The 25,314-nt window shown below is 45.4% G+C and overlaps 2 protein-coding genes across 4 annotated transcripts; both read right to left on the bottom strand.

Annotated features, from left to right (window-relative positions):
- Nucleotides 1-215: 215 nt before the first annotated feature.
- dus2 (dihydrouridine synthase 2) lies at nucleotides 216-8,311 on the bottom strand. Of its 3 annotated transcripts, XM_041939063.1 has the most exons (17): nucleotides 8,231-8,258; nucleotides 7,588-7,620; nucleotides 6,304-6,434; nucleotides 6,190-6,235; nucleotides 5,976-6,067; nucleotides 5,848-5,891; nucleotides 5,428-5,488; nucleotides 5,298-5,345; nucleotides 5,086-5,151; nucleotides 4,138-4,208; nucleotides 3,848-3,934; nucleotides 3,235-3,403; nucleotides 2,983-3,104; nucleotides 2,742-2,882; nucleotides 1,556-1,643; nucleotides 1,171-1,244; nucleotides 216-1,086 (listed from the first exon to the last, which is right to left on the bottom strand). In XM_041939063.1, the coding sequence occupies exons 3-17, from the start codon at nucleotides 6,421-6,423 to the stop codon at nucleotides 879-881; spliced, it is 1,437 nt and encodes a 478-aa protein (XP_041794997.1). In that variant the 5' UTR covers nucleotides 6,424-6,434; nucleotides 7,588-7,620; nucleotides 8,231-8,258; the 3' UTR covers nucleotides 216-878. The 3 variants fall into 3 exon arrangements, with proteins under 3 accessions (XP_041794997.1, XP_041794995.1, XP_041794996.1); XM_041939061.1 differs by lacking the exon at nucleotides 7,588-7,620 and having other exon boundaries at nucleotides 6,304-6,437; nucleotides 8,231-8,311; XM_041939062.1 differs by lacking the exon at nucleotides 7,588-7,620 and having other exon boundaries at nucleotides 8,231-8,308.
- Nucleotides 8,312-11,953: 3,642 nt separating this feature from the next.
- Nucleotides 11,954-24,153, bottom strand: slc7a10b (solute carrier family 7 member 10b). Its single transcript, XM_041938456.1, has 11 exons — nucleotides 24,012-24,153; nucleotides 20,229-20,433; nucleotides 19,158-19,309; nucleotides 16,221-16,346; nucleotides 15,985-16,138; nucleotides 14,883-15,006; nucleotides 14,072-14,175; nucleotides 13,887-13,983; nucleotides 12,842-12,991; nucleotides 12,171-12,348; nucleotides 11,954-12,084 (listed from the first exon to the last, which is right to left on the bottom strand). Exons 1-11 carry the CDS (start codon nucleotides 24,151-24,153, stop codon nucleotides 11,954-11,956), a joined length of 1,563 nt encoding a protein of 520 aa, XP_041794390.1.
- Between the last annotated feature and the right edge of the window lie 1,161 nt (nucleotides 24,154-25,314).

Genomic DNA, 25,314 nt, shown 5'->3' on the forward strand with positions numbered 1-25,314 from the left:
CCACACTTCAGTTAGCCCGGGTTCAATACACAGCAACAACAACCGTATAAAAACAAGAGAAGCGGCTTGTGGTTGGAAGGTCGCCGGTTCGATTCCCCCACCGGACTGGCAGAAAATTTGGGTGTGGTGGCCAGAGACCTGGCCTTTTCTACAGCCTCAGTGAAGTGAAAAGGAAAATGTCACCTGAATGCAACACTTTGGCTCTTTCTTGTGTCTTGAAGAGTTTTTATTGAGACTCCGTAGAACATAACAGAAGAGATAAAAACACTCCAACCCTGTCTCAGGTGAAGACTTTACGAAGAAGAACCAGAGTTGGACAAAAGTGTCGACAGAAGTTAAACTCGTTTCACATTGGCAGAGACTGAAGGATGCAGCCACAAGGCGAACGATGCATTTAAGGGTCGTTAACAAAAATCTTCTGTTCAAAATAATGTAAAATTAACTAAAATGTCCGAAGTGATCAAAGCTGAATCTGAAAGTCCAGCACTGCCTCCTACTGGCTGCACGTCACATCGCGTTAAAACACTGATCATATTCAAATAAAAACCAGGAGGGGTGAACAACAAAGACCCTCTCCCCCCTGACCCAGTGGAAGACTGTATTTGTTCTGGGAAGATCCAACTTTGATCACATGGAAACAGATTTGAGTGCAGTGATGAAAGTTTAAAAAAGGAAAAAAGAGTTGAAAACCTTTAAAAAACAAGTGAAGCCTCTGCTTCTCTTAACTGTAAGAGTAAATAATTAGAGTTCGTGCCTTTCTATAATCTGACTGTACGACAGGAAACAATAATTAATAATCCATCTGTTCTCCTGGTTCACCGTCAGAGGCCGTTCAAACAGTCTGCAGCTGCTCTGGAGGCGAGTCCGCCGGGCGACCGTCACCGACCGCCGCCGCCGTCCCCGAGCTGTCCGTTTCCTGTTCGCTTCTTTCTCCCCTCTTCCTCTGTGGTGCCGTTCACCTTCCCCTCCCTCTTCCTCTTGCAGACCAGGCCGGAGTCTTCCTCTCCGATACGACCCTCCGGTATTCCCAGAACTCGCAGACAGACGATAGCGGCCGCCTGTTCGGCAAATTTCTTCGACTTTTCCCTGAAAACCACGAAATAATTTAACACAAGAGTCCTCAGGAGGTGTGCTGGTTCAGAGTGTGTGTGTGTGTGTGTGTGTACTAACCACAGTGAAGATCTGTATTTCTTCTCTGCTACAGTCACGATGGACTGAAAGGCTCGGTCCTGAGAGCGCTGCACCTGAACACACACACACACGCACGCACGCACGCACGCACGCACGCACGCACGCACGCACGCACACACACGTTCAGTCATCAATCCTGACTGTTTTCTCGCTTTTTGGTCTTTCTCTGCTCACTCTAACAGGTTTTCAGTTAATTCTGTGGAGTAATTTGTGAAGAAATTCATTCCTGCTCAGCCAAAGTTCTTCCCATTGATCAGTGCAGTGATGGATCGAGGGTAGACGTCAGTGGAGGTAAACTCTGCGGACTGGAGACGACCCAGGAGGAGCTGCAGAGGATCAGGTGTTGGTAACTCTGGACTCTTACCGTCTCGTACAGCGGCTGCTCCACTTTCTGCTGGCGGCTCCACTCCAGCAGGAACATCTTCGGGGTGATCTGAGGAGGATACTCCCTCCTAAAACCACAAGTACAGGTTGAGCTCATCAAACCTCTGCCCTGGTTAGTCCTATTAGCATCAGTTTCAGATGAATGCTAACCTCCACGAGGCTGTGACATACACGGAGCAGATGCTTCCCCTGCTTCCTCCCTGCTTTGCTTACATTCTTTTGCTGATATCCTTGTTTTTAGAAAGTGGATCCTGGCTGCATGACAGACTTAAACTAATGACAGAAATCGAAGGCTGCCACCATATTTTTTATCACTTTTGTTATTTGTCGGTACTGTGCGACCTCCAAACAGCTCAAGCCTTTTTGCTGTGTCTGAGCCTGGACCAATCAGGACAGAGCTGCACAGACTGTGATCGACTGAGTGGACTGATGGAGAGCATTGCACAGCGCGAAGAGAGGACTGAAACGCTGCATGGAACAGCAGCCTTGATGCATCATGGACGGACTTCTGTACACAGATTACTTCAGCTGTGGAGCATCCAGGCTCAAACTTGGCTGACAAGCTGTCCTGGATGTGTCCTAACGCCACTGGGTCAGCTGTTGAGGTTCCCAAACCAGCCCTCACTAATGACGCTTCTTACTGGCACAGACAGAGAGCATCCACTACAGCCAGGACTTGGTCTGACGTTGTCCACCGTCCATAAGTCTTTTACTCAGCGGTCTGCTGGGGCTGTGGAAGCTCTGAGAGGGACAGAAAGAGACTGAACAGACTGGTCAGGAGAGCTGGTTCTGTCCTGGACTGTCCTCTGGACACCACTGAGGATGTAGGTGAGAGGAGGATGTTAGCCAAGCTGCCCTCAGCAGCTCCTTCAGTAACAGTGTCAGACTGTGTTGATGCTGTTTGACAAATTACCCTCATATCCATACTGAGCTGTAATCAGCTCATCACATTGTTTCAACCAACATGATGTTCATCTGTGTTAATGCAGGAAGTCTCAGAGCTGATCACACTTAGTATACCTACATATGACAGATTCATGGTGATGGAATATTCAAATCAATAAAAAGAGTGAGTCCAAAGCTGTGGATCTGATGAATCTACTGGACAGCTCTGAACTCACACAAATTTCCTCATACGTGCTGTAAATTTAAAAGGTTGGACCAACCGCTCAAACTTGACAGCCATGATGGTGACATCTCCGTCCATTACGGGTCGGTCCGGCTGGCTGCCGCTCTGCAGGGCCTCCCTCCTGGCCTGCAGCCGTTCCTGGGTCTGCCGGTAGAACTGCTGCAGCCCATAGGCGTCGCTGCAACGCAACACCACACTGTGATACCTGATCACCGACACCTGCCACCAAACACCTGCAGATGTCACCTCTGCTCAATCAAAGGCCGGGAGTCCTGTACCTGATGTCAGCGTTGGTCTGAGCCGCCTGCACCTGTTTCCCCAGAGGAGACTCCACCTTGTCTCTCAGCATCTGACACAGACAGTACTTTGTGTTGAAGGCGTGGTTGTCGTACCGGATGGCCTGTGAAAAACGAGGCAGCCGGAGACGCTTCAGTCGGTTTGTAGATAAGAAGGTTCACCTGGAGCTTCAGTGTTTTTACTGATACTGAAGCATGTTGAAAACAGGACTCTGACAGCATGCAGTAACTCACATATTTGAGGTAATCCTCCATGACCCTCTCCACAGGAAGCGGCCCCTGCCGGCTGAACACCGACGCATTCCACATGGCGGCGCGGGCCAACATGACGGATGAGGCGCCCGTCGCCTTCCTGAACCCCTCAATGTCTGCATTAGTCTTCACTAGATCCAGAGAACCTCCGCTGCAAGAGACAATGACTAATTAACTAATTACTAATTAACTAATGACTAATTAACAAACAAGTTCTTTGATTGATTGATTGATTGATTCTGTTCCGTTTCAGTGGGCTGAGAGCTGCTTTAGTTAAGTCACCTAATGTTTAGGGACAGTATCTCTGACTCGTTTCTCTTTGAAAACATTCATTTCTTTTAGTCCAGTCAACTCAGTTTGATCAATAAAACCAGAAACCGTGAATTTCCCGTCAGTCCATTGATCCTCGGCGTGGATGAGAAAAGAAGATGATAGAGTCTATTTCATAGAAACGCCAGCGTGCGGCTTCGCTTCAGGTCTCTGCTGAATAAACCACGACTGTTTCTGAAAGTTTAGCTTCACTGTGACGGATCACCTGCCACAAACATCCTCACCTGTTGTTTCTACAGAGAGAGGTGGGGGCATGGGGGCTTACTTGGCAATGACGGGGATGGAAACAGCCTGAGCGACGGCCTGAATGTAGTCGCAGTGGACGGGATGCCTGGGCCGCTCCTCCTTCAACCTGAAACACATCGCACAGCTTGGCTGAAGCAGGCAGCCCTCGGCCAATCAGGAACCAGAAGCACCTGCGCCTCGACAAGCTGACCGAACCAAAACTCAAAGACCAAACACCGCCACAGTTTAATACAGACATTTACACGACAGTATTTCACTTCGTCTGTGCTGCTGGTGTTGAGAGTAAACGTGGCGACAGAAGCGTTTTACCTGCCGTGAACAGCGACAGCGGCCACGCCGGTCCTCTCGATCCTCCGGACCAGACCGACCGTCTCCTGCAACTGAAAGCAGATCCAGAACATGTTACTGGGGACACTGTGTGACTGGAGGACGGGCAACAGGAAGACAATACGAATTTCACCTTCTGTCCTCATTACGCACATTTTGGTGAAAGGGTGTGCATTTTTTGCTTAATTTTACAATTTCACCCTCCTAAAATAAATATATAATACACCGTATAAACAAAACAGAGTAACGCTCAGCACATCCAAGACAAAAGTGCCCCATTAAAACACTGCTGTTATTTCATGGATTAGTTTTTAATGGGACACAATTCTGGAAATGAATATTTAGTAGTTATGATCAGGACTGACGCTGGTTAATGTATTTAACTCAGTGAAAGTGGAAAATAATATTAATATTTAGCATTTTAAAACAGTTTTAGGACTCAGAGGGGTTTTTTAAATCTGACAATAATGCATAAAAGTCAGTGTTGTTGCTAATCATTGACATATCACAGGCTGTAATAATCAAAGTGAAACCCCTCTAACATTAAGTATATGGAAAATAATGGTCTTTGGTTTTTTGTTGTATTACAAAAAGTTTCAGGGTTAAAATTGTGAAAATGAATTAATACTATGATCAGGACTCTTTTTGGTTCCAATATTTACCTCAGTGAACTAATATTTTAATATATTAGTAAAGTATATATATACATTAATATAATATATAATTCTGCAATTTCCCAGCTTGGGATAAATAAAGTGTTTCTATCTATAATATAAAACAGTTTTATGGCAGTTTTGACACAAACAGTAAAAACATCTCGAAATATGACGATAAAAGAAATCAAAAGAATCGTGAATGAAATGAGAGAAATGAAAGAATCTGATCAGTGATCAGTGATGAAGTGATAACGGCGAAGGCTGCACATCTTACCGAAGGCAGGATTCGGATTTTACACGTGACGGGAACAGAAACTCCTGAGACCAGCGTCTTGAGGATCTACAGACAAAAGTTCATTTTAAAGTTTCCTTCACAGAATGCTGATGATGAATCTGATCTGAGAACAGTCAGCTGGTTATTCTCTTCAGACAAACACCAACGATCGTAACGTCAATACCTACGGCTCATCTGACTGATGCACTCACCGCCTCGATCTTGTCGGGATCTGAAAGGAGAGCTGCTCCCATCCCGCCCTGTAACAAGCCAGAGGTCAGCCAGAGGTCAGCCAGAGGTCAAAGGTCAAAGCAGCAGGTTGCTCACTGACAGGAAACTCACCTTAGTGGAGTATTCTTTCGGACAGCCCATATTCACGTCGATAGCGGCCACATCCTTCTCCCTGTGTGACAGACAAGTCGACTGGTCTTTAACCGGCCACGTCCAACAATGCATCATGGGATACAAAGTGGCCCACTGACAGCTTCCCCTTATTCAATGCATTTCAAACATATTTCTGTCTTCCCCTCTTCAGGTCTACTGTACTCCATTCTGCAAACATGTTGTATTTTCATGCTTTCCTCAGCACTCATTTTCAATCACAGTCAAATGTTAACGCAACAAAAAGGTTCAGTCTAAAACTGAAAGTGAACACAAGCTGTCCTGCTGCAGACTCCGGCTGTGAATACAGGAACTATGTTCGGGGGTGTTTTCAGGGGGGTGGATTAAGCACAGCGGTCAGAGATGGAGCTGTGGACTCACACGAGCTGGGCCACCGTCAGCGCTCTGTCGGGGTCAGCGGTCCCCTAAAAAAGAAACAGCTCTGAGTGTCAACGTCCAACAAACTGACAGTAAATAGTGTTGTCTGGTCCAGACTTTTCCTGTCTCACCATCTGGAAGACGACTCTGTCCTTCTCCCTCTCGCAGGTCCTGAACATCACTCGATCATCTGGAGCGACAAAATCCACCGTCTCCAGCACCTCTGACGAGCACACACAGTAAAAAACCCAGGATGTCAAACTATGTCTGTCTGTGTCCATGTGTCTGGATCTGGATCTGGATCTGGATCGTGAGCCTGCAGCCAGTTACGAAGGGGATTCTTACCATTCTCCACCCTGTGACACTGGGCCATCTTGATGTCGATCAACTCCTGAAACAGACAGAAGAGTCAACGAGTGATACAAACACCGACTTCGGGTTGATAGACTCGATCCTCACCTCACAGTAAACGACATCAGCTCCGTAGTCCAGAGCCAGAAGCCTCATGGGAAGAGTTCCCACCCGCACCATCGGAGCCAGGGCAGTGATGTTACTGAAGCTCAGCCTGCGTGCTGCCATGGTGGCTCGTCCTGCTGGGACACAGCCAGACAACAGTCAGTCCAACAACACGTACCTGTGAGACAGCAGTCTGTCCAACAACACGTACCTGTGAGACAACAGTCCCTTCAACAACACGTACCTGTGAGACAACAGTCCCTTCAACAACACGTACCTGTGAGACAACAGTCCCTTCAACACGTACCTGTGGACAACAGTCCCTTCAAAAACACGTACCTGTGAGACAGCAGTCTGTCCAACAACACGTACCTGTGAGACAGCAGTCTGTCCAACAACACGTACCTGTGGACAACAGTCCCTTCAACAACACGTACCTGTGAGACAGCAGTCTGTCCAACAACACGTACCTGTGAGACAACAGTCAGTCCAACAACACGTACCTGTGAGACAACAGTCCCTTCAACAACACGTACCTGTGAGACAACAGTCAGTCCAACAACACGTACCTGTGAGACAACAGTCCCTTCAACAACACGTACCTGTGAGACAACAGTCAGTCCAACAACACGTACCTGTGAGACAAGTCCCTTCAACAACACGTACCTGTGAGACAACAGTCAGTCCAACAACACGTACCTGTGAGACAACAGTCCCTTCAACAACACGTACCTGTGAGACAACAGTCAGTCCAACAACACGTACCTGTGAGACAACAGTCCCTTCAACAACACGTACCTGTGAGACAACAGTCAGTCCAACAACACGTACCTGTGAGACAACAGTCAGTCCAACAACATGTACCTGTGAGACAACAGTCCCTTCAACAACACGTACCTGTGGGACAACAGTCAGTCCAACAACACGTACCTGTGAGACAACAGTCCCTTCAACAACACGTACCTGTGAGACAACAGTCCCTTCAACACGTACCTGTGAGACAACAGTCAGTCCAACAACACGTACCTGTGAGACAACAGTCAGTCCAACAACACGTACCTGTGAGACAACAGTCAGTCCAACAACATGTACCTGTGAGACAACAGTCCCTTCAACAACACGTACCTGTGGGACAACAGTCAGTCCAACAACACGTACCTGTGAGACAACAGTCAGTCCAACAACACGTACCTGTGAGACAACAGTCCCTTCAACAACACGTACCTGTGAGACAACAGTCCCTTCAACACGTACCTGTGAGACAACAGTCAGTCCAACAACACGTACCTGTGAGACAACAGTCCCTCCAACAACACGTACCTGTGAGACAACAGTCCCTTCAACAACACGTACCTGTTTTTAAATATCAGCTGTTTCTGGTTCGGTTCGCCGCGATGAGCGGATTTCCAGTCAAAAATAGCTCATTTAATGCGGGTTCTGGTCCTGCTTTAGCGCTAGTAACTACAGCTTGTAGGTTAATTTATTATTCGTCCCGGCGATGTCAACACTCCCACACGCCCCATATGTGACAAAGAAAATTAACTTCCACATCCAGCTAACGTTATTCCACAGGTCTGCAAGTTGATCTGAGAAGCGGTAAGGGACCAAAATAAAGACTTTATTCAAATTCAATCGACAATTACAGATTAGAAGTATGCCGAGATATCAACAGAGTGATAAACATTTGTTAAAAGATTAAAGTATTGCTCTGTCCGGTCTGTCCGCTAACCGACAAGCAAACACTTTTTAAAATGCGACTTTTCTGAGCGCAGTTTGGCAGAACACATCGATCAGAGATGCTATGCTAACATTTTAGCTGCTCATGTTCTAACATACCGTTAGCTAAAGCAGGCAGTGCCGCGGGGGCGACGCTTGTGTTCATACAGATGACTGTCTGAATGCTGGATAACTTTGACGTGAATAAACTCACCGGCATTTAAGTTGTAAGTCCAGTATTGACGACAGCAGCTGTGGTCATGTGGGGACAAAATAAAACGTGCTGCTTCACTTCCTGTTTAGACCCCTACGTCATCATGACGTTTTCGAACGCGAATATGTAGATCAGTACGACAGAGAATTAAGATTTCTAGAGTAACAGAAAAGCCGTCGTCCTTCAGTCCATCAGCATAACTCAGACACATAAACGATGTCACTCATGTTCCAGTTCATTCTGGATTTATTGTGCTGCTACAGTTATTTACTCTTTTTACAAAAAGTGTTCTAAAGTACATCCAAGTTAAGACTGCATGTAATGACCCCACTGTAAACACTGGATGCTTCACAAATAATGTACAGTGTCAAAGTGTGTGTGTCAAGACAACAGGAGACAGATGAAGACACCAGACCCTGTGATGAGGTTTTCCTGATCTCATGGATTTCAGCTTTTTTTGCAGTTACCAACAGAATAAATCCCCCTCCAGTCTACGAAGACAGAAATACTGATGTGTCTACATGAGGCAACAAAAATACACAAGAAATATTTTCATTTGCTCTCTGAATCAAAAGCAGGGTAAACAAAAAAGAAGAATGTAATACACAAGCAATTGTAATAGAAATGAAGCTGTGACCCGATTCCACACTGCGTATGAATTCAAAGCACAGTTTGAGCAACTCAAAGAAGTCAGAATGCACAAGAAAAGATGGATTTTTCAGTGCTGCTGAGGCACATTACCGTCTCACAAACCAGTGCACACAGGAAAATTGAGGCACGACTTCCGACTGCAAAAAATATAAATTAATTGCATATAGTGTTGAAGATGTTTAAAAAGAAATAACAAAAAATACAGAATCTTTAAAAAGATATTTTCTGTCTCTCTGTGAAGCTAGTTTGGGATTTCCGTCATTATTTGAAGGATGTCTCATGGGGCATTTGTACAATTTCCTGTAAGTATAAACAGTACATTAATTTCTTGTATATTATCTGTATAACAGCAAACTATTGTACATACTTTACACACTTAGTATAGGTTTTGGCATTGGGACACAATTTGAGGATGCACAGTTAGCCTGTTAGCATTCAAAACCATTAGCAACAACTGCTTTAGTCATACACCTGTGATCTGAACTACTGAATTGAAACCAGAGATAGAGATTGTTGTAATAAATTAACTAACTAACAGTAGCATTAGTGCAACTCTGCTCTGCTTTTGATTAGCATTATTTTTCCTTATGGGATAACACAAATACATGTACTCCGTCATGGACACATCTTCATGTTTTTATGTGTCAAACGACTGCACAGGTATGAAAATGCCAGGAGGGGTGAGTCATTCTGGAGACACATATGTTTATGTCCTCTCGGTCCACTGGCCGTCCATTCTGTGTGTGTGCTGCAAAGACATACAAACGAGAAAATGTGAAAAGAATTGTAAAACAAACAAAGTGGCTCCAGCCATGCCGCACAGCACTTCTCCAGCCAATCAGCAGCAGGGAGCGAGGAAGGCGTTTACGTGTAATGTACGTGAAGAAGAAGAGACAGCCATCGTTCTGCAGAATGACTCAACCCACCTTTATCTTACATACCTATCACAAAGAACTGCATGGACAACATGTTGGACCAATTTTGTCCCAGTCTCACATTTCATTAGCATATAGCACATAGCATAATATCTGTAAGAAAAGCTGCCACAACAGCAGAATTATTTCTACATGTGAGTACAATCACAGTGTGAGTCAGAGAGTCAGTCGAACAAACCAGAGTGATGGGGACTGACGTGAGAGCAGCTGCAGGTACAATGAACAAAACTACTTTGTTAACAGTAGATAAATAGGTGGAGCTTGGCCTTGGTCTCAGGGATCTGAAGGTGCTGTGTGCAAAACGAGTCCAGCGCCATCTGCTTTCATAAATGAGAGCAAAAGAGTTCATACAGAACAGATGACCAAAGTGCTTTATGTGTAGGTGAAGGCGCATGCAAAATATATGAAAATCTAATATACTGAATCAGCTGATAAACAACATTTGAATATGCATTTTCTCCAGTCAAGGCCTTTTCACACCAAGTCTCACACTTCCACGAAAACACCTCATTTTTAGAAAATGAACACATTCATGTTGTTGATGTGATGCTGCATTTTCATTCAGATCCATTTATAATCTGTTCACATGTGTTTAAAGGGCAGGCGACAAAAATCTGATCAGCTGATAGTCTCACCAGGAGCCGTTTGACAAACAGGACGTGTTCCAAGAAGCAGGTCTACACCTGTTTTTATATCAGCCCATGTTCCAGACCTGAAAGCAAACCTGCTTTTTGGAGGAGACTGGAAGAAAATGACCACCAGCAGCCGAAGTCTTGATGTAACATCCAGCCTAAACGCTGCTCCACGACCTTCTGGACTCAATGCAATCTCTCATTGAGAGTAACTTCTACTGGTGTTTCTGAAAAAGTGAAACATGTTCTGTTTGCTGTTCATATGCTGAGACTGCAGCACTTACTAGAATTCAAACCCAGAGTTAGCAACAATGCATTTGTTAGCAGCAAACAAAAAGCCCCAGCTCCTAGAAACCATTGTTACAGCTGACCTTTAACCCCCGAGGATCTAGGTTTGTGGGAAACGATGTTCGATAAAGGGTGCTAAGACAGAAATATGAAATACACACTTTAAGAGCATGCAGCCATGCATGCTAACATGCTAACATTTGCTGACTTGAGCTAAAGTCCAGCTGAGGCTGCTGGGAAAGTCATCAGTTCTACAGGTATAAAGAGAAACTTTAACCTGATGGTGGCGCTAAATGGAAAGCCAGATCACCAAAGTTATTACAATTCATCCTGAACCAGATCACAGATCAATCCTTCCAACAGCTGTTGAGACACTTTTCTCCAAACCATAAATGTGAACCTCACAGTAGCACTAGGAGAAAGGTCAAAGATCAGCAAAGTCAAGTAGGGACCGACAACATCTGTAAAACTTGATTAGCAAACCGTCCCATAGCTGTTCAGATAATTCAAGCTGCTGATTACGTTTTTATTCAAGGCTGGAGTTTTTACAGCTGCCAATGAGATTTTAAATGACGTTATCTTACTTCAACAGCTCTCTGTAAGACGGTGGGTGAACGTCATCAGTCTCCACTGCACACACTTCTAAAAGGCTTTTTCCAGCAGAACAGGACACAGGATTGGAGAAAAGGGTAAAGTGACACTGACAGCAGTCTGACAGCAGGAAACAAGAAGAAAACCTGTGGAGTCGGTGGCTGCATGAAAACTGCAGATGTTCTGAACTAATGTGCGCCTGTTTTTCTCTTTCAGTTTCTTTCTGTTCTCAGAATACCTGCGATAGATCTGTTTGGAACGAGGTGTGAAAAGGCCTGAAGGCACGATAAACACCAGCAGTATTCAGAAGAAATAACCGTCAGTCGGTCAGAGTTCTGTCATATTTCAGAAAAAGGGACAAAGGGGTCCAAAATGTGAATTAAGTCCTTTTCACAGTGTGACTGCTCACATTAGGTTGTTGTACTAGAAGACTTAGTAGAAAAGAGAACAAAATAAAAAATGCAAGCAGTCCACGCAGAACAACAGATGTTTCCACTCGAGTACAGGGAAACCAGACTTTCGCAGGGTCAAAGGTCAGACAGCAGGCTCCCATACCAAGAAAAGTGTCTGGATTTACACAGTGACAGAGTAAAAACAAAGATCTGCATACATTCAGAAAAAAGTTTTTAGGAATTGGCAGACAAGCTGCTCCTGCCTGAAGATCGGTCAGTCCATTCTGACGGACTGGCAATCTCGATGGGGTCGAACTGAGGAAAGACCACAAAACACAACCTCTGGCCCACGAACGTCGCCCTCTCTGCAGGAAAACACAAGCCGTGAGTTAAACATGAGCTGCGACGGACCGAGTGCCACCTTTAATCAGACCTCCTTTTAAAAACTCACCAATGAAGTTGTAGATACACTTTGGTTTCTCTTTCCAATGGACACCCAGGAAGTAGACAGGTACGCCGGTAAGCATGATGACTAAACCAACGCCACAAACCACCGGCTCTGAGTAAAGACTGAAACCCAGCAGCAGCGCCCAGAACATCAGGTAGCACACAGGAACCAGCAGGTTCACCTGAAGACAGCAGGTGGTTCAAGGTTTGTAACAAACCAACATTTTGCTGCTAATGAGCTGAATATGGTGACAATGAAAACTGGCTCGTGATGGAGGAGATATTCAGATCCTTTACTTAAGAAAAGGTACTAATACCACACTGTACAAATACTGTATTACAAGTAAAACTCCTGCATTTAATCTTTTTTTACTATTTTGTGTTTTCATTCATCTGAAGAATGAGATGACTGGTCAAATGTTTTTGCATGAAAAATGACTTCATGGTGTAGCTGCAGATGTTTTCTGGTTGACTGTTTTAGCTGCACTTGCAGAAGATGTTGGGTAGTTTCATTCAAAACAAAATATCATATTTTATGATTAACTACTTCAGTAGAAAGTAGAAGAAAGTGGGATGCAAAGAAAAGACTCAAAGTACCTCAAATGAGTACTCAGGTGCATAGCTTGAGTAAATGTACTGAGTTACTTTCACCACAGGTAGAAGATGTGTTGGTACCTGGATGGGTCGGTACAGGTTGGGTTTCTTCCAGCGGTAGTACAGCAGACCTGCGATCGTCACGCCGTATGACAGGTAGTTGATGAAGGAGACGTAGTTGATCAGGTTGTGTGTTTCTCCGATGCAGAGTATAACAATGGTGGCAGCGCACTGAAAAACACAGCCAGGCAAGACAACGTGATGAATATTCAGGGGGGGTTCGCTGGGTTGTGGGGTCTGTGGGCTCATCGAGGTAGTCAAGATGTCCCTCTGTCCAGCAATGTTTCCAGGTCCTCCAGGGAAACCAGCTGAGAGATACACTGCCACCACCAAATACAAAGGTCATACACTCTAATGTTTCGTTGGACCGCCTTCAGCTTTGATCACGCCTTCGCTGTGGCATCGTTTCGATAAGCTTCTGCAATGTCACAAGATTTGTTTCCATCCAGTGTTGCATTAATTTTTCACCAAGATCTTTCATTGATGATGGTCGAGTCAAAGCCTTCTCCAGCACACCCCAAAGATTCTCAGTGGGGTTCAGGTCTGGACTCCCTGAGTTTAACCCCTCAAGCATGTTCTGGGTTCACTATGTGGTCTCCTACCAGTCGGACATACCCAGAAAACCTCAACAGTAATCACTGAAGTGCTTCAGGACACGATAAGAAGGCCTTCAGTGACCCCGCTGGTGGAAATCATGTGATCACAGCTTCACAGAAAACACTGAGTGATGTGACACGTTAAACACTAAAGTGTATTAGGTGATAAAAACATACAGATAACAACGTTTATGAAATACATTTTAACTAAAATGAGTTTTGTGATCATGCAAACGATACTTTCAAATTCTGACTTGAGTCTCATTAGAACTAACGAGACCTTCATTTAAGTCAGTTCTTCTACCGTCAGCAAATCTGTCCTTACCTGATCAGTTTGTGGAAAAGCTGCTGACGGTCAAACAGGCCAACAAGACACACGATGAAGAGCAAAGGGAGGATCTACAGTATGAAGGCAAGTTTACAAATGCTGCTTAAAGACAGAAGCACATGAACAGATGAGTGGTACGTACGCAGACCAGCAGGGCGGGGATGGGCGTGCAGTTCTTATAATGGATCATGGCGAGTAGGCTGGGCAGGTGACCCTCTCTGGCTCCAGAGAAACACAACCTGCAGGCAGAAACATCCAACAGTCCGTCAGCAGCCACACCAACGCAGCGCCGCAGCACGAGGGGGCGGACGGAGCCCTGAGACTCACCTGGAGGACGTGAACAGGTAGCCGTTGATGCCTCCGAAGGTGGACAGAGCCACGGAGATCGGCATGATGACGGAGAACATACCCAGCAACTTCTCTCCGAATGTCTGAACAACAGAACAGCAGACAGACTCAGTGACGAGTAGAGCGCTGACGAACACGACGACACCAAATGTTTCTGCCCCCCAGTCATTCCCCTCAGACACCAGGTTATCAGTTTGAGCTAGTTTTAAAGCCACGCTGGTGGTGAGGGACGTGATGTCAGCCTCTCGGTGGGTCACTCTTCATCTGGTGGAACATGTTCTAGAGTTTCATTCTATGCTTTGAATGTGACCACAAACAACTGTAGTGGAGTAAAAAGTATAAAATTTCCTCTGAATTAAAGTCAAACAGGCATAAAGTAGAGTAAAATACAAGTACCTGAAAGAGCAATACTTCCCAACATGTACTTACCAGGCAGGAGGCAGACTGTTATTTATGTCTGAATCAAAAATGTACCCCAGGAAACGTAAAATATGAACTTAAAGTCTGATAATTCTGCTTTCCATCTGGACAAAGTCTGAAGCTCTTTATGCTCCTTTGAAGCAAAGCTTGTTGTGGTCTCTGGTTCCTGTAGCTGCTCACTTTTCATCACTGGGGGCTCACTGAAGGGAAGATGGTGTCCTCATGTTGAACTGCATGCAGTCACTGAATAAGTCACCTCTGACCTTTGACCTGCTGCTTGCTTATCATACTCCTGATTTGGAAACTGACCTCAGTGCCTAAAAGATAAAGCAGCGACTGTTCGCCATCATCATGTAACCATGTTACTCACTACGGCCACGGCATTGGACGACAGCAGCTCCTCGGGCGACATGGAGGAGAAGTAGGCGATGTTGGTGAGCGTGTACACAAAGGTCACCAGTGGAATGGAGATGTAGATGGCACGAGGTAGATTCCTGACACCATGCACAGACGATACAGTCAAAACCAAAAATCACTCAAACATGCATGAAAGCTGATCAAAGGCACGAGAAATTAAAAAGTCAAACCAAAACGACGATTGAATGCCCTGAAGCTTACAATGACCTGGATGAATGAGAATATTCACAGCCAAAACGACCGTCACGTGAAGCTCATGGTTCTTCGCTGCTAAACGATTTTACCCCTCCAACAATGCACTTTTTACAACGACAAGCTTATTCCAGATGGACTGTCGCCCAATGACCACAAGAAGACACGAACATGGTTCACATTAAAAACTCTGGTTACAGGATGCAAAGAGTAAACTGGGGAGGAAATGCAACTGATTCACTGATTCTGCACCAGAATGCCTCTAAACCGGCACCGCCACAGTGTTAGCGCTGCATCTGGTACCTTTAGTCTGATTTTTTACCGTAAAGTAATTTTTTAAAATCTGGTAATGGCAACCATTCAAAGAAATTGAAGAGAAAAGTGTGGCTGTACAGACAGTATCCGTAAAGAAAGACATCGAAGGAATAGTTGGACATTGTCTCACTCGTTTAATCCACACAACAAAACATAGAGTAAAAATGTTTTAGGGGGGCTACTTTAAGAAATCTCCTGGTGGGACAACAAGTTGTTGTTTTACGCCTCTGTTTCTGTACAGATCAAACAACCAAAATATAACCTCGTAGTTGGGGGGCCTGAGGCGTGCTGGATAGACCCAGGATAGCTGTTTCCCCCTTTTCCCAGTCTTTATGCTAAGCTAAGCTAACCAGCATCATATTTCACAAACATATGAGGGAGGGGTATCGATGTTCTCGGTGCTCCACCAGAAAATAAATAAACAAATTTGATTTGAAGATTTGATTTAGACAAAAACTGCCACCAACAATCAAAGAAACGAGCTGAGGCGGAAGCCGAACATTTGCAACTGGACGGCGTTGAGAAGGTGACGAAGTAAAAACACTCACCGTCTGGGTTCGACCACTTCCTCTGTGACGTAGTTGAGGAAGTTCCAGCCGCTGAAGGCGAAGGAGGCCTGAAGGAAGGCCAGAGCGATCTGACCGACCGACGGCGTCCGGTCCAGGGAAAAGGCCACCTGAGGGGTCAGCGCCTCATAGTTACCTGGAGGATAAATCACACGTCGGTTTGTTCGTCTTCTCCTCGGGGTGCGGGAAAGCTTTAGACCGCAGACTAAGAACGTTACCGTTGCAGATCTGGACCAGGCCGACCACGATGATGAGGCCCAGGGCCATCAGCTTCCCCACCGTGAAGACGTCCTGGATCCTGGTGGCCATACGAACACTGGAGCAGTTCACCCAGGTCAGCAGCACTGGGCACAAAACACAGTCTGTCAGGTTCACAGACCAGTTCAGTATGAACTGATCAGTCAATAAGTATGGATAAGGTAGTGAAGGTTTATTTTATGTAATAAAATAAGGAAATGTTCTGCACAGCGAACAAACGCAGCAGCGACTGAGAGAGAAGAGAAGCCCGCCTCTCTAACACTGATGACACGTTTTCACCAGACGCTCGCACTATTTGAAGTTAAGGGATCACCAAAGTAAATCAAACTTCATGCCAATCGATCCAACAGTTGAGACTTTCAGTCTAGACTAAAACAGCCGTGGACTAACAAAGCTATTCACTCTGACGTTTTGTTTTTGTCCTCATCAACTTACAATTTGACATTTTTTTATTGTCACAGGCCAAAGTTCACAGTGAGATGTCCCAAGAGAGTCAAAGCTAAATAACCTGGGCTTCAGTGTTTGTACTGAACACCTGTCACACACTCAGCACCGACAGTTTATTTCTACATGTTCTGACACTGTAAGTTTAATTCAAAGAACATTGAATATTTGACTCTCACTGATTAGCAGCTTTAATTCAAAGGTTTAATTTCAAGCGACAGATTTGAATGAAGAATGTGAGAAGAAGCTGAGATAAACTGACTAAAGGAGACAGTTTAGTCCGTCAGAACTGCCTTCAGAGAGTCTGACATCTTCACAAACCACAGTGTGCTGATAAAATAAACGCTTCTGCCCTCTAATGTGGTCAGACAAAGCAGAAAAACACTGGATCCTACATTTCCCATGATGCAACTCGGTAGCAAGTTCTCGTTACAACCTCCCTGCCTGCTAAAGGCCAACATCTTCCAAACACCACATCTCCAATTTGTAACACAAACTTTCTGTGATAACTTTGTAGTCTCCAAACCCGAGCTGATTGCCCTGATGACATCACTAAAGTATGACATCATCAGTGCGGCCCGGTATCACTAACCACGACAAGAAAGCTTCTTTAAACACGTCAGTACAGTTCCATCCAGTTGCATCCCTTCACCGGGGAACCGGTGCTGGTGTTCTTGCCGGTGGTGGGCGGCAGCAGCCGGTTGCCATGGGAGGCTGGAATGTGGGAAACGGGCGAGTGAGGGGGGGCACGATTGTCTCACCTCGTCCATCACTGTCACCGGCTTTGCCCCACGCTCTCATGGTGGCCTCATTCGCCGACACAAAGACGAGCTGTCGGCCCCACAAAACAAACCACTTCCGTTGCAAAGAGCAAACAAAACATGGTGGCGAGAACCCCCCCCCCCAGCTCTGAGGAGGGTGAGTAGAGCTCATGTTTCAGCATCCAGCTCCAAAAACAAGTGTGAACGATGCCGTAGAAGGCAGGAATCACACGGTGACGTCCCGTCGTTTCAGACACGATGCAGCCGTCCATGTGTAGATTAACGCTCGTCAGGGCAGCTGCAGCCTGACGATGTAATGTCAGCTCAGGCTGCCACGTCTGGTGCTGACAGTCCTCATGCAGCATAAATACCATCAATGTTTGATACGGACCTTTGAATCTTTGAGGAGTGAACATCCCCAAACCCTGCAGGATGCCTCCTAATATCTCCACATGCTTCAGGTTTTGCTGAGGTTAATGCCATCGTCTCGTTTTTCTTGCTTCTATTAACACCTTCCACTAAATATTAATGTGCAGAGTGCAGTTGGACACGTGCGAGACCTTTCATAGCTGTTCATCCTTTGCACGTTTTGTTAAACCCCAAATTTCAACCCTCAAACAGTCTGTCCAATCATACAGTAGCTCAGCAGCTCTAACTGGACACAGCAGGTTAGTCTCTGGATTTATCTACATGCTAAAGTGGGGTGCATGGTGTTTGGAGGGGGGTCTTCCTTCAGCCTCCCCAAAACCAAAACACAGCGCAAAGTGCAAGGATTTGATTACAGTGTGTTTATCTGCTCTAACATGAGCTGCAAACATCAGCGCCCCCACCAGGCCCACTTCACAGAGTCAGTACCCCAATGCAACACCATGAACGTTGACAGGAGACTATGGAGCTCATTCATCTCTATGACGGCTGCCTTTTCTCCCCCTCTTCTTGGATCAGGTAGAAACACTTTGGACGTGTTCGGACTAAACTCCGAAACAAGAAGCATCCTTTTCTTCCTGCCTTCTCAAGTTCAGCCATATATATTCTAAACTGGTACATCCATACCCACAATAAAACGCTGGACAGACTGTAAATCAGTGTGTACATTCCCACCAGTATCACCATTAAATTACAGTCATACTACACCCACAAAAAACCTGGTCTCAATACCTCAAGTGTGTATTCCTTATAAGTATTACTTCATTTATTTTGAGTTTTTAAAGTTCTGTTTCTGATTTAGTTGCAGTCGTTAATTGCATCTTTTATTTTGCTCCGTGGTTTAAGTTTCAGGAGTTTTATTTTCTTATAGCTCAGGTGTTCCTGTATGATATTCATCACCAGACATTCTCTCTCATCTTCTGGCCTGTTCTCCTCCCTCCTAAAGGGATGCTGTGCATTATTTACCACCATAAAAAAGGTTTTAAAAAGCCTTCAGCCAGACGTTACATAAGAGAGGAAGAAGATGAAGATCCAGCAGCAGCAGAGCACCACAAGACATCACGTCATGCTTCATGAATGATGCAAGAGTTCTGTGAGCCATTCAGCAGCCAGATACAGTATCCTGCACGCCGTCCACGCCGGACTGCAAAGTTAGAGTCATGGTGCGGCTGTCAGGTCCTTTCAACATCAAAGTTTTTCCCCTGAACGGCATCTGGCGACCCTCACATGTAAACATCAAAGACTGTAGATGGCGAAGCCACTTACGGAGACAGGTGGCGGACAGCATGCGTGTCGCCATGTATGGAGGAACGCAGTTTGGGAAGACCGGCTGCAGGACGTAGCTGGAGAAAGTGAGGGCGATGACAGCCAGCGTGGTCGGGTACATGATGAGGACGGCGCTCCACAGCAAGAGAAACCTGAATTTCAGAAAGCCGTTCAATACCATGAGACACATTCAATCACTGCTGTGTCGAAACAAACGCCGGCTCCATAACTCAGAATCATTCTTAAACATTTAGATCAGATTTCAAACATGAATACACGTTACGTATAATATAATATAGTATAATATATGTATCCCGTCTCTTGGTAGATAACATGGTCCAGAGCCGGCTGCATTTGTTCCACTATACTGTAACTCATAATGAGCAATGGACCAGAAGCATATCGCTAACAAGCTAACACTTTCGTTTTGACATGTAAAGTTGCATGCTAACATTTCGCATTGCATATGACGGAAAACATGTGGATTCACATTTACATGTTTGTTACATGGTAAGATCAATCAATAAGTTCAATAAAAGCTAAAAAAGGATGTTAGCGTTCTATCTGTACACAGCTAATGTTAGCATGCTAACAACAAGAGCGGCAGGATACATTGTGATATATTGTGATATATTGTGATTCTTATTCTTATTCAGTATGAGCGTGAGGTAAGTCTGGCGGCCATGTGTTTTTATATTTAGGCCACGTTGAGACGATGTTGGATTCACAACCAGCCTTCAAGTTAAAGGTCAAGTGAACGTTTCCAACGTGAGAAAGGTGTTAGCAAATAGCTGCTAGTTTCCAGTCATAGAGCAACATTATCATTCATTTGGAGTCGTGTTTGTGTCGCCTGATCGATGTAAGTCCTCTCTTTGAGCTCTGTTGTTGGTCTCCACCAGCTCCTGACTGTGTAGCTGCTAAATGTTTCGCTATAAAACATTAAACGAGTTCTGCTGAATGACCTGAACAGGTACAGACATTTGACACACTGCCGTCCTCTACATAGAGGTCCATACCGTGGACTCGCCTCATAAACACAACCCCACGAACGGTACGCTGGAGTACACTCACCCCATCAGACCACCGAATATCTCTGTGACGTACGAGTAGTCTCCTCCGGATTTCGGGATGGTGACGCCCAGTTCGGCGTAGCAGAGGGAGCCCAATGCGGCGATGCAGCCTCCCAGTAACCAAACCACCAACGCCAAACCCACTGAACCCGAGTGCTCCAGGACCCCCTTCGGAGAGATGAAGATCCCAGAGCCGATGATGTTCCCTGAAGGGGGGGAAGAAGCGGGTGTGAGATATTGAAAATGTGGAGATACAGATCACACATTAGTTCTAATGAGAACCAAGAGAAGTGAGAACATCACTCCTGTTCTCATATTTTTACACTTGTTCCTGGTGAAAGAAAAGATTTTAAAGGCCTTCTGTTGTTCATAAATCCCTCAGTGATCTCAGGTTCTGCTGAAGAACAGAAACCCAGCTGGAACCTCAGACCTTGAAGTCCACTGGTAGAACCTCGAGTCAGAACCAAGCAGGGTGCTGCACAGATTGACTGGTTTCTAAAGTATAACTGCGTCCATTGTTGCCACATTTAATGTTTTCTCTTTATTTCATGTGTTTGAACACTTTAAACACGTTGATTTGCCTGCGCTGTTGAAACGTGATGTATAACTGAAGCTGCTTTGCCTTTTTATCCACAGCAAAGAGGAATCCATGTTGTCGAGCTACATTTGTGAAATAAACTTCTGGACTCGAGTCGAATAACAAATTCAAGTCACAAAATCAAAAAATCAACAAAGATTTTAAAGACCGGTGACACGTGACTCGCTCTGAGCCTTCTGATGAGGGACTCCTCAATGTCCCCCTCCCCAGTTTAAAGTGCTCATTGAGAAGGTAAACGGCCCCTGCTGATGACGAGGTGATGTGGTCTGAAGCTCCAGAACAGCTACTAAATAAAACCTGAGGTCAGATTGTTGTTGAAATTTAAAAATGTATGGATCAAGTCGAGCCGTGTCGCAGCCATGTTAGCCTACGACTCTGCTTTCCTACTGCGGCGACGTGCTACAACAAAGACGCCTGCACGTCTTTCCATTTCAATTTCCAAAATGAATAAAAGAGAAGCCCAAACACGCTCGCACATGTTTCCACATGTTTCCACATGTTGACACATGTTGACACATGTGCACACTGCACACGTGCTTCTCACATGTGACTTGTTTGGAAGGGTTTTCACACGGTTCACATCATTAACATCGACATGCAGCTCCAAAACAAAAGTGACCCATTGAGACTCTCAACCAAAGTCACACAATCCAAACCGTTCCCCCCGAGTTTATACCGAGGGCATGAAAACACAAAGAGCTCCATGACAGAGTGAGTCAGAGAAGGAGGTAAAGGCCATCACTCAGGCCGGGACAAACCCTCCTGCCCAGAGCCTCAGTATGCAGTGTAGAGTACCAGCAGATCCGACACATTCAGACTACAACGCTACCAGTAGCACGGCAGAAGGCAGCCAAGTGGCACAGACAGCCGTTACATAACCAGACATAAATTATCCACTGCGAGCTGCAGAGGTGGGAAGTGACCGACTCACCTCCTGCATCCGTTTATTCCTGCAGCTTCTAAAAGAGACACGCGGGACGAAACGAGCAGTCTGCGGAGAGAAAGGTCCACAACAAGCTCGGTTCAGTTAAATCTCGTGGCACATGACTCTCTGCTGAGCCTGGTCCAGGGTGCAGAGCGGCCAGCTCGTTCTGTCTCTGAATGGAAAGGTGCTTCAGCATTCTGCACACAGGACCTTTCTCTTGTTCTGGAGAAGGATTTTTACAAAAACGTGCGGCTTTGCCGAAAAGGAAGAGGTGGCCCAGTTAGCCCACACCTGCACCAAACACCAAGGGGGCTGCAGGTCAGCGTCTCACCCGAGGTGACAGGAGGAGCCGGGGGTCGCTCCACTGAACGTACGTTTAGCGGTTAACACGCTTGACCTCCTGAGCCCCCGCTGTACCCAGAGTCACACCAGCTGCACTGTCTGACTCACAGCTCATCACACAGGAAACCAACACCACCACGTCGCTGCTGAAATAAAATGGTTTATTTCTGCATTACTGCAGCGGCGTGTGACGCACACTGACCCAGAAACACCTTCGTAACAAAAGGAACGATCGAACAGGTTTGATCCGTTCGTTCAATAAGATCCAGAAAGGTTAGAAGAGCGGGATCATTAAAATATGTGATATTATTTGATAGAGCCAACAGGTTCAGTGAGAGGAAGACTCTAACGTGCATTGTCTCAACCGCCTCAGCTGGACTTCCTGCTGCGCCTCATACAGCAACAAATGTGTATTAGTCCACCACGGAAAATAGTCCCAAACAAACAAACGTTCCTCCTGTTTGAGTAAATACTGCGGCGCTACTGATTCAGGAAGCTACGAAACCTTTTTTAAAAAGGAAACTGTACATTTGAGCGGTCAAAGCACAGCTGAGATGGACAAAGATTCATTGGTTTGGAAGCGTCTTAACGAACTGACGTGTCGGAAGGTTTTCCTCCTACTAAGAGTAAAGTACTGCTACTTCAGCCGTGGTTTTCTACAGACTATCCACAAATACATGCATCAGATTTAGTTTGTCCGCCCATCCAACGATTTCAGAACCAAATGATTCCACTGGCGGTCCAATAAGCAGAACAGCACTCTGTCTGATAACAGCTGTCTGATAAATAGTCTGTTTGATACTGTGGAACAATCGGCATGAAAACCCTAACCCAAACCGGAAGAGGTGTTGAGGTGAATATTTACTGTTGGAATATCATGACAACCTGTTTGTAGAACGTGAGGGGTTGTCAGGGCAGAGCTGCAGGGGGGTCAGGGTACAATAACATAGAATAACATGATGAGACATTTTCATACACTGAACAACACTACGACAAAAAATGATCTCATGTACGGCAACAAAAAGGGGACTGGAGCTTCAGCAGATCCCCACAGACCACCTGCCCAGGTGACACCATCGGCCTTTGATTAGGCCCAAAACTGAAAAAAGTCACATCATAAGGTCCATTTTCTGGGGCTTTTGAACATATCCCATGATCTTCAGCAGCAGCAGAGTCCTTTTTTCTTAGCACTGAATGTGAGTTTTAAAGTGTATTTGTGACTTTTGAAACAGCGACCAAGCAAACTCCATCTGTTGATGAAGAGCATGTGACACGATCAAAAGCTTCAGAACAGCTATGTTATGTTAGCCTTTGGGCCCCCTGAGGCTCTGGGTTCAGGTTGGTAATCCAGTTTCAGACAGGTGAGCACTTGGTTGTGGGATTATCCACAGAGAACAAAAACCTCACTTTAAAGGTTCCTGGCAGTTTGAATTCACGGTTCTCCTGTTTTCTGCGCTATTTATAAGAACACTGTGGAATAAAGTGACTTTATGGGCTGAAGTCGGGGGAACCAGAGAGCTCAAACATGCATCCTGTCCCTCACCTCCTGCTCTGCACACTGCTAACACTAGGACCAGCATGGCCCTCTGCAGCCCCCCTCCATCCGGCCTGGATGATGCTCATATTGACGGTGCTGAGGTGCGTTTCAAGGTCCCTGCTGTGCGTTCTGCTCCAGCAGACAATGTTCTTCTGCGTGACCACCAGCCTGATTCTGGACTTCATATATTTCAGCCACGTAAGCACTTCAGCTCAGTTTGATGTGAACCCCCATCAAACAAACACGGAGAATATTTTCTGCCACCAAACTCTGATGTCCCTGATCAGTCAGGCGCTAACTTTTATTTAAACCGTCGATTTTCTACAAAGACAAACTTTGTGAAAGTTGTGAAAGCAGAGCTGCTGTTGTTTTCCTGCCTCACCTATGATGATGGTGCAGGCGCTCAACAGCCCGATCTCCTTCTTCAGAGTCACTCTGTCCGGGATTTTCTTCTTCTTCCTGCCGTCCGTCGCGCTGCCGTGCGGCCGAGAGCGGATGCTGCTGCTGCCGTTCTGTCCATCCATGTCCGCCTGCCCGGGTCCGGTCCGGTCCGTCCAGTCCACTGTGTCCTCCCAGTCCCAGTCCTCCCAGTGCTCCTGTCCTCTCCTCACTCCGTATTCATGCAGACTGAATGGGCTGCGCTTGCGCAACAACCTGCCGCTGTCCAGGGCAGAATGTTAAATACCCAGGACTCAGCATGGTGCGTTCAGGGACACCGGGACGAAGCTCCCAGCTTCCACAACCTGACACCTGTTCCATTACTACATGTCACATCCAGGTAGACTCTGATCGACAGTACTGGAAAGTAAACGAGTACATTTACTCGAGTACTGTACATAAGTTCAAATCTGAGGTACTTGTACTTGAATATTTCCATCTAATGCTACTTTAAAGTTCTACTTCGATTCATATTGAAATACTGCACCTTTTTTTTTTTTTACTGCATTACGTTTATTTTATAACTTCACTTACTTTACAGATTCAGATAATTGTTACAAAACATAAATCATCATCATTCACGTTTCCACAGAAAGACTCACTGATATTTGATGTGATCAGTGTATATTAATCTGTGATGATTGATGTAAACTTTCTCTCTTCAGATTCTGATCAATGTGTTTTTCTTTGAGGTGTCACATTGCTGCAGTTTTACCACACTGATATCATCTAGTGTAGTTTCATGTATTCTCATAAATGAGTCACCTGCCTTCAACACTGTTCAATCATTAGAAACCGATGTCACAGGAAGAGGAAGAATTAATATGTTCCTCTTGGAGGCCAAGTTCCAAACATTTTATTGTCTGATCACTGTTTATGTAAGATGTGTTGCACACTAGCACAAATGATATATAAATCTTTAGAAACAGAATCAAAACAGAGTCTTTTTTTAATTACTGTGATTGATATGAAAGCTGATGTTTCTAATAATGACCAATCACCTGATTAAAACACCATCAGCTGCTCTCTGTGCTGGATTTAAGGTTTGAGTTGTGTTTGAGGCTGATGTGAGACACACCAGAGCTTCTAGTTAGAACTTGTGACCTCTAGTGGAGGTTCTGCAAACTGCAGCCTGTGGCCACAGCAGGGAATAACTATCCCGAAGACACCATCCAACAACTCTGAGCAACACTGATCTTCTCAAATCAGAAAGTCACAGAAGACTTCCAGAGTATTTTACTGACTGA

Source organism: Chelmon rostratus, chromosome 6 (assembly GCF_017976325.1).
Source record: "Chelmon rostratus isolate fCheRos1 chromosome 6, fCheRos1.pri, whole genome shotgun sequence".
NCBI lineage: Eukaryota > Metazoa > Chordata > Actinopteri > Chaetodontiformes > Chaetodontidae > Chelmon > Chelmon rostratus.

Bases quoted from the DNA above. Each gene is read 5' to 3' on its own strand.
- dus2 (XM_041939061.1), bottom strand. From the start codon at position 6,423: ATGGCAGCACGCAGGCTGAGCTTCAGTAACATCACTGCCCTGGCTCCG. The intron at 4,209-5,085 runs GTAAGATGTGCA...ATCTGCTTTCAG, and splicing joins AAATCCGAATCCTGCCTTCG to TTGCAGGAGACGGTCGGTCT. The intron at 3,105-3,234 runs GTGAGTTACTGC...CGTTTTTCACAG, and splicing joins TGGAGGATTACCTCAAATAT to GCCATCCGGTACGACAACCA.
- slc7a10b (XM_041938456.1), bottom strand. From the start codon at position 24,153: ATGGATGGACAGAACGGCAGCAGCAGCATCCGCTCTCGGCCGCACGGC. The intron at 12,992-13,886 runs GTACGTACCACT...TGTGTTTTTCAG, and splicing joins TCCCCGCCCTGCTGGTCTGC to TGCGCTGCCACCATTGTTAT. The intron at 12,349-12,841 runs GTACCAACACAT...TGCTGTCTTCAG, and splicing joins ACCTGTACCGACCCATCCAG to GTGAACCTGCTGGTTCCTGT.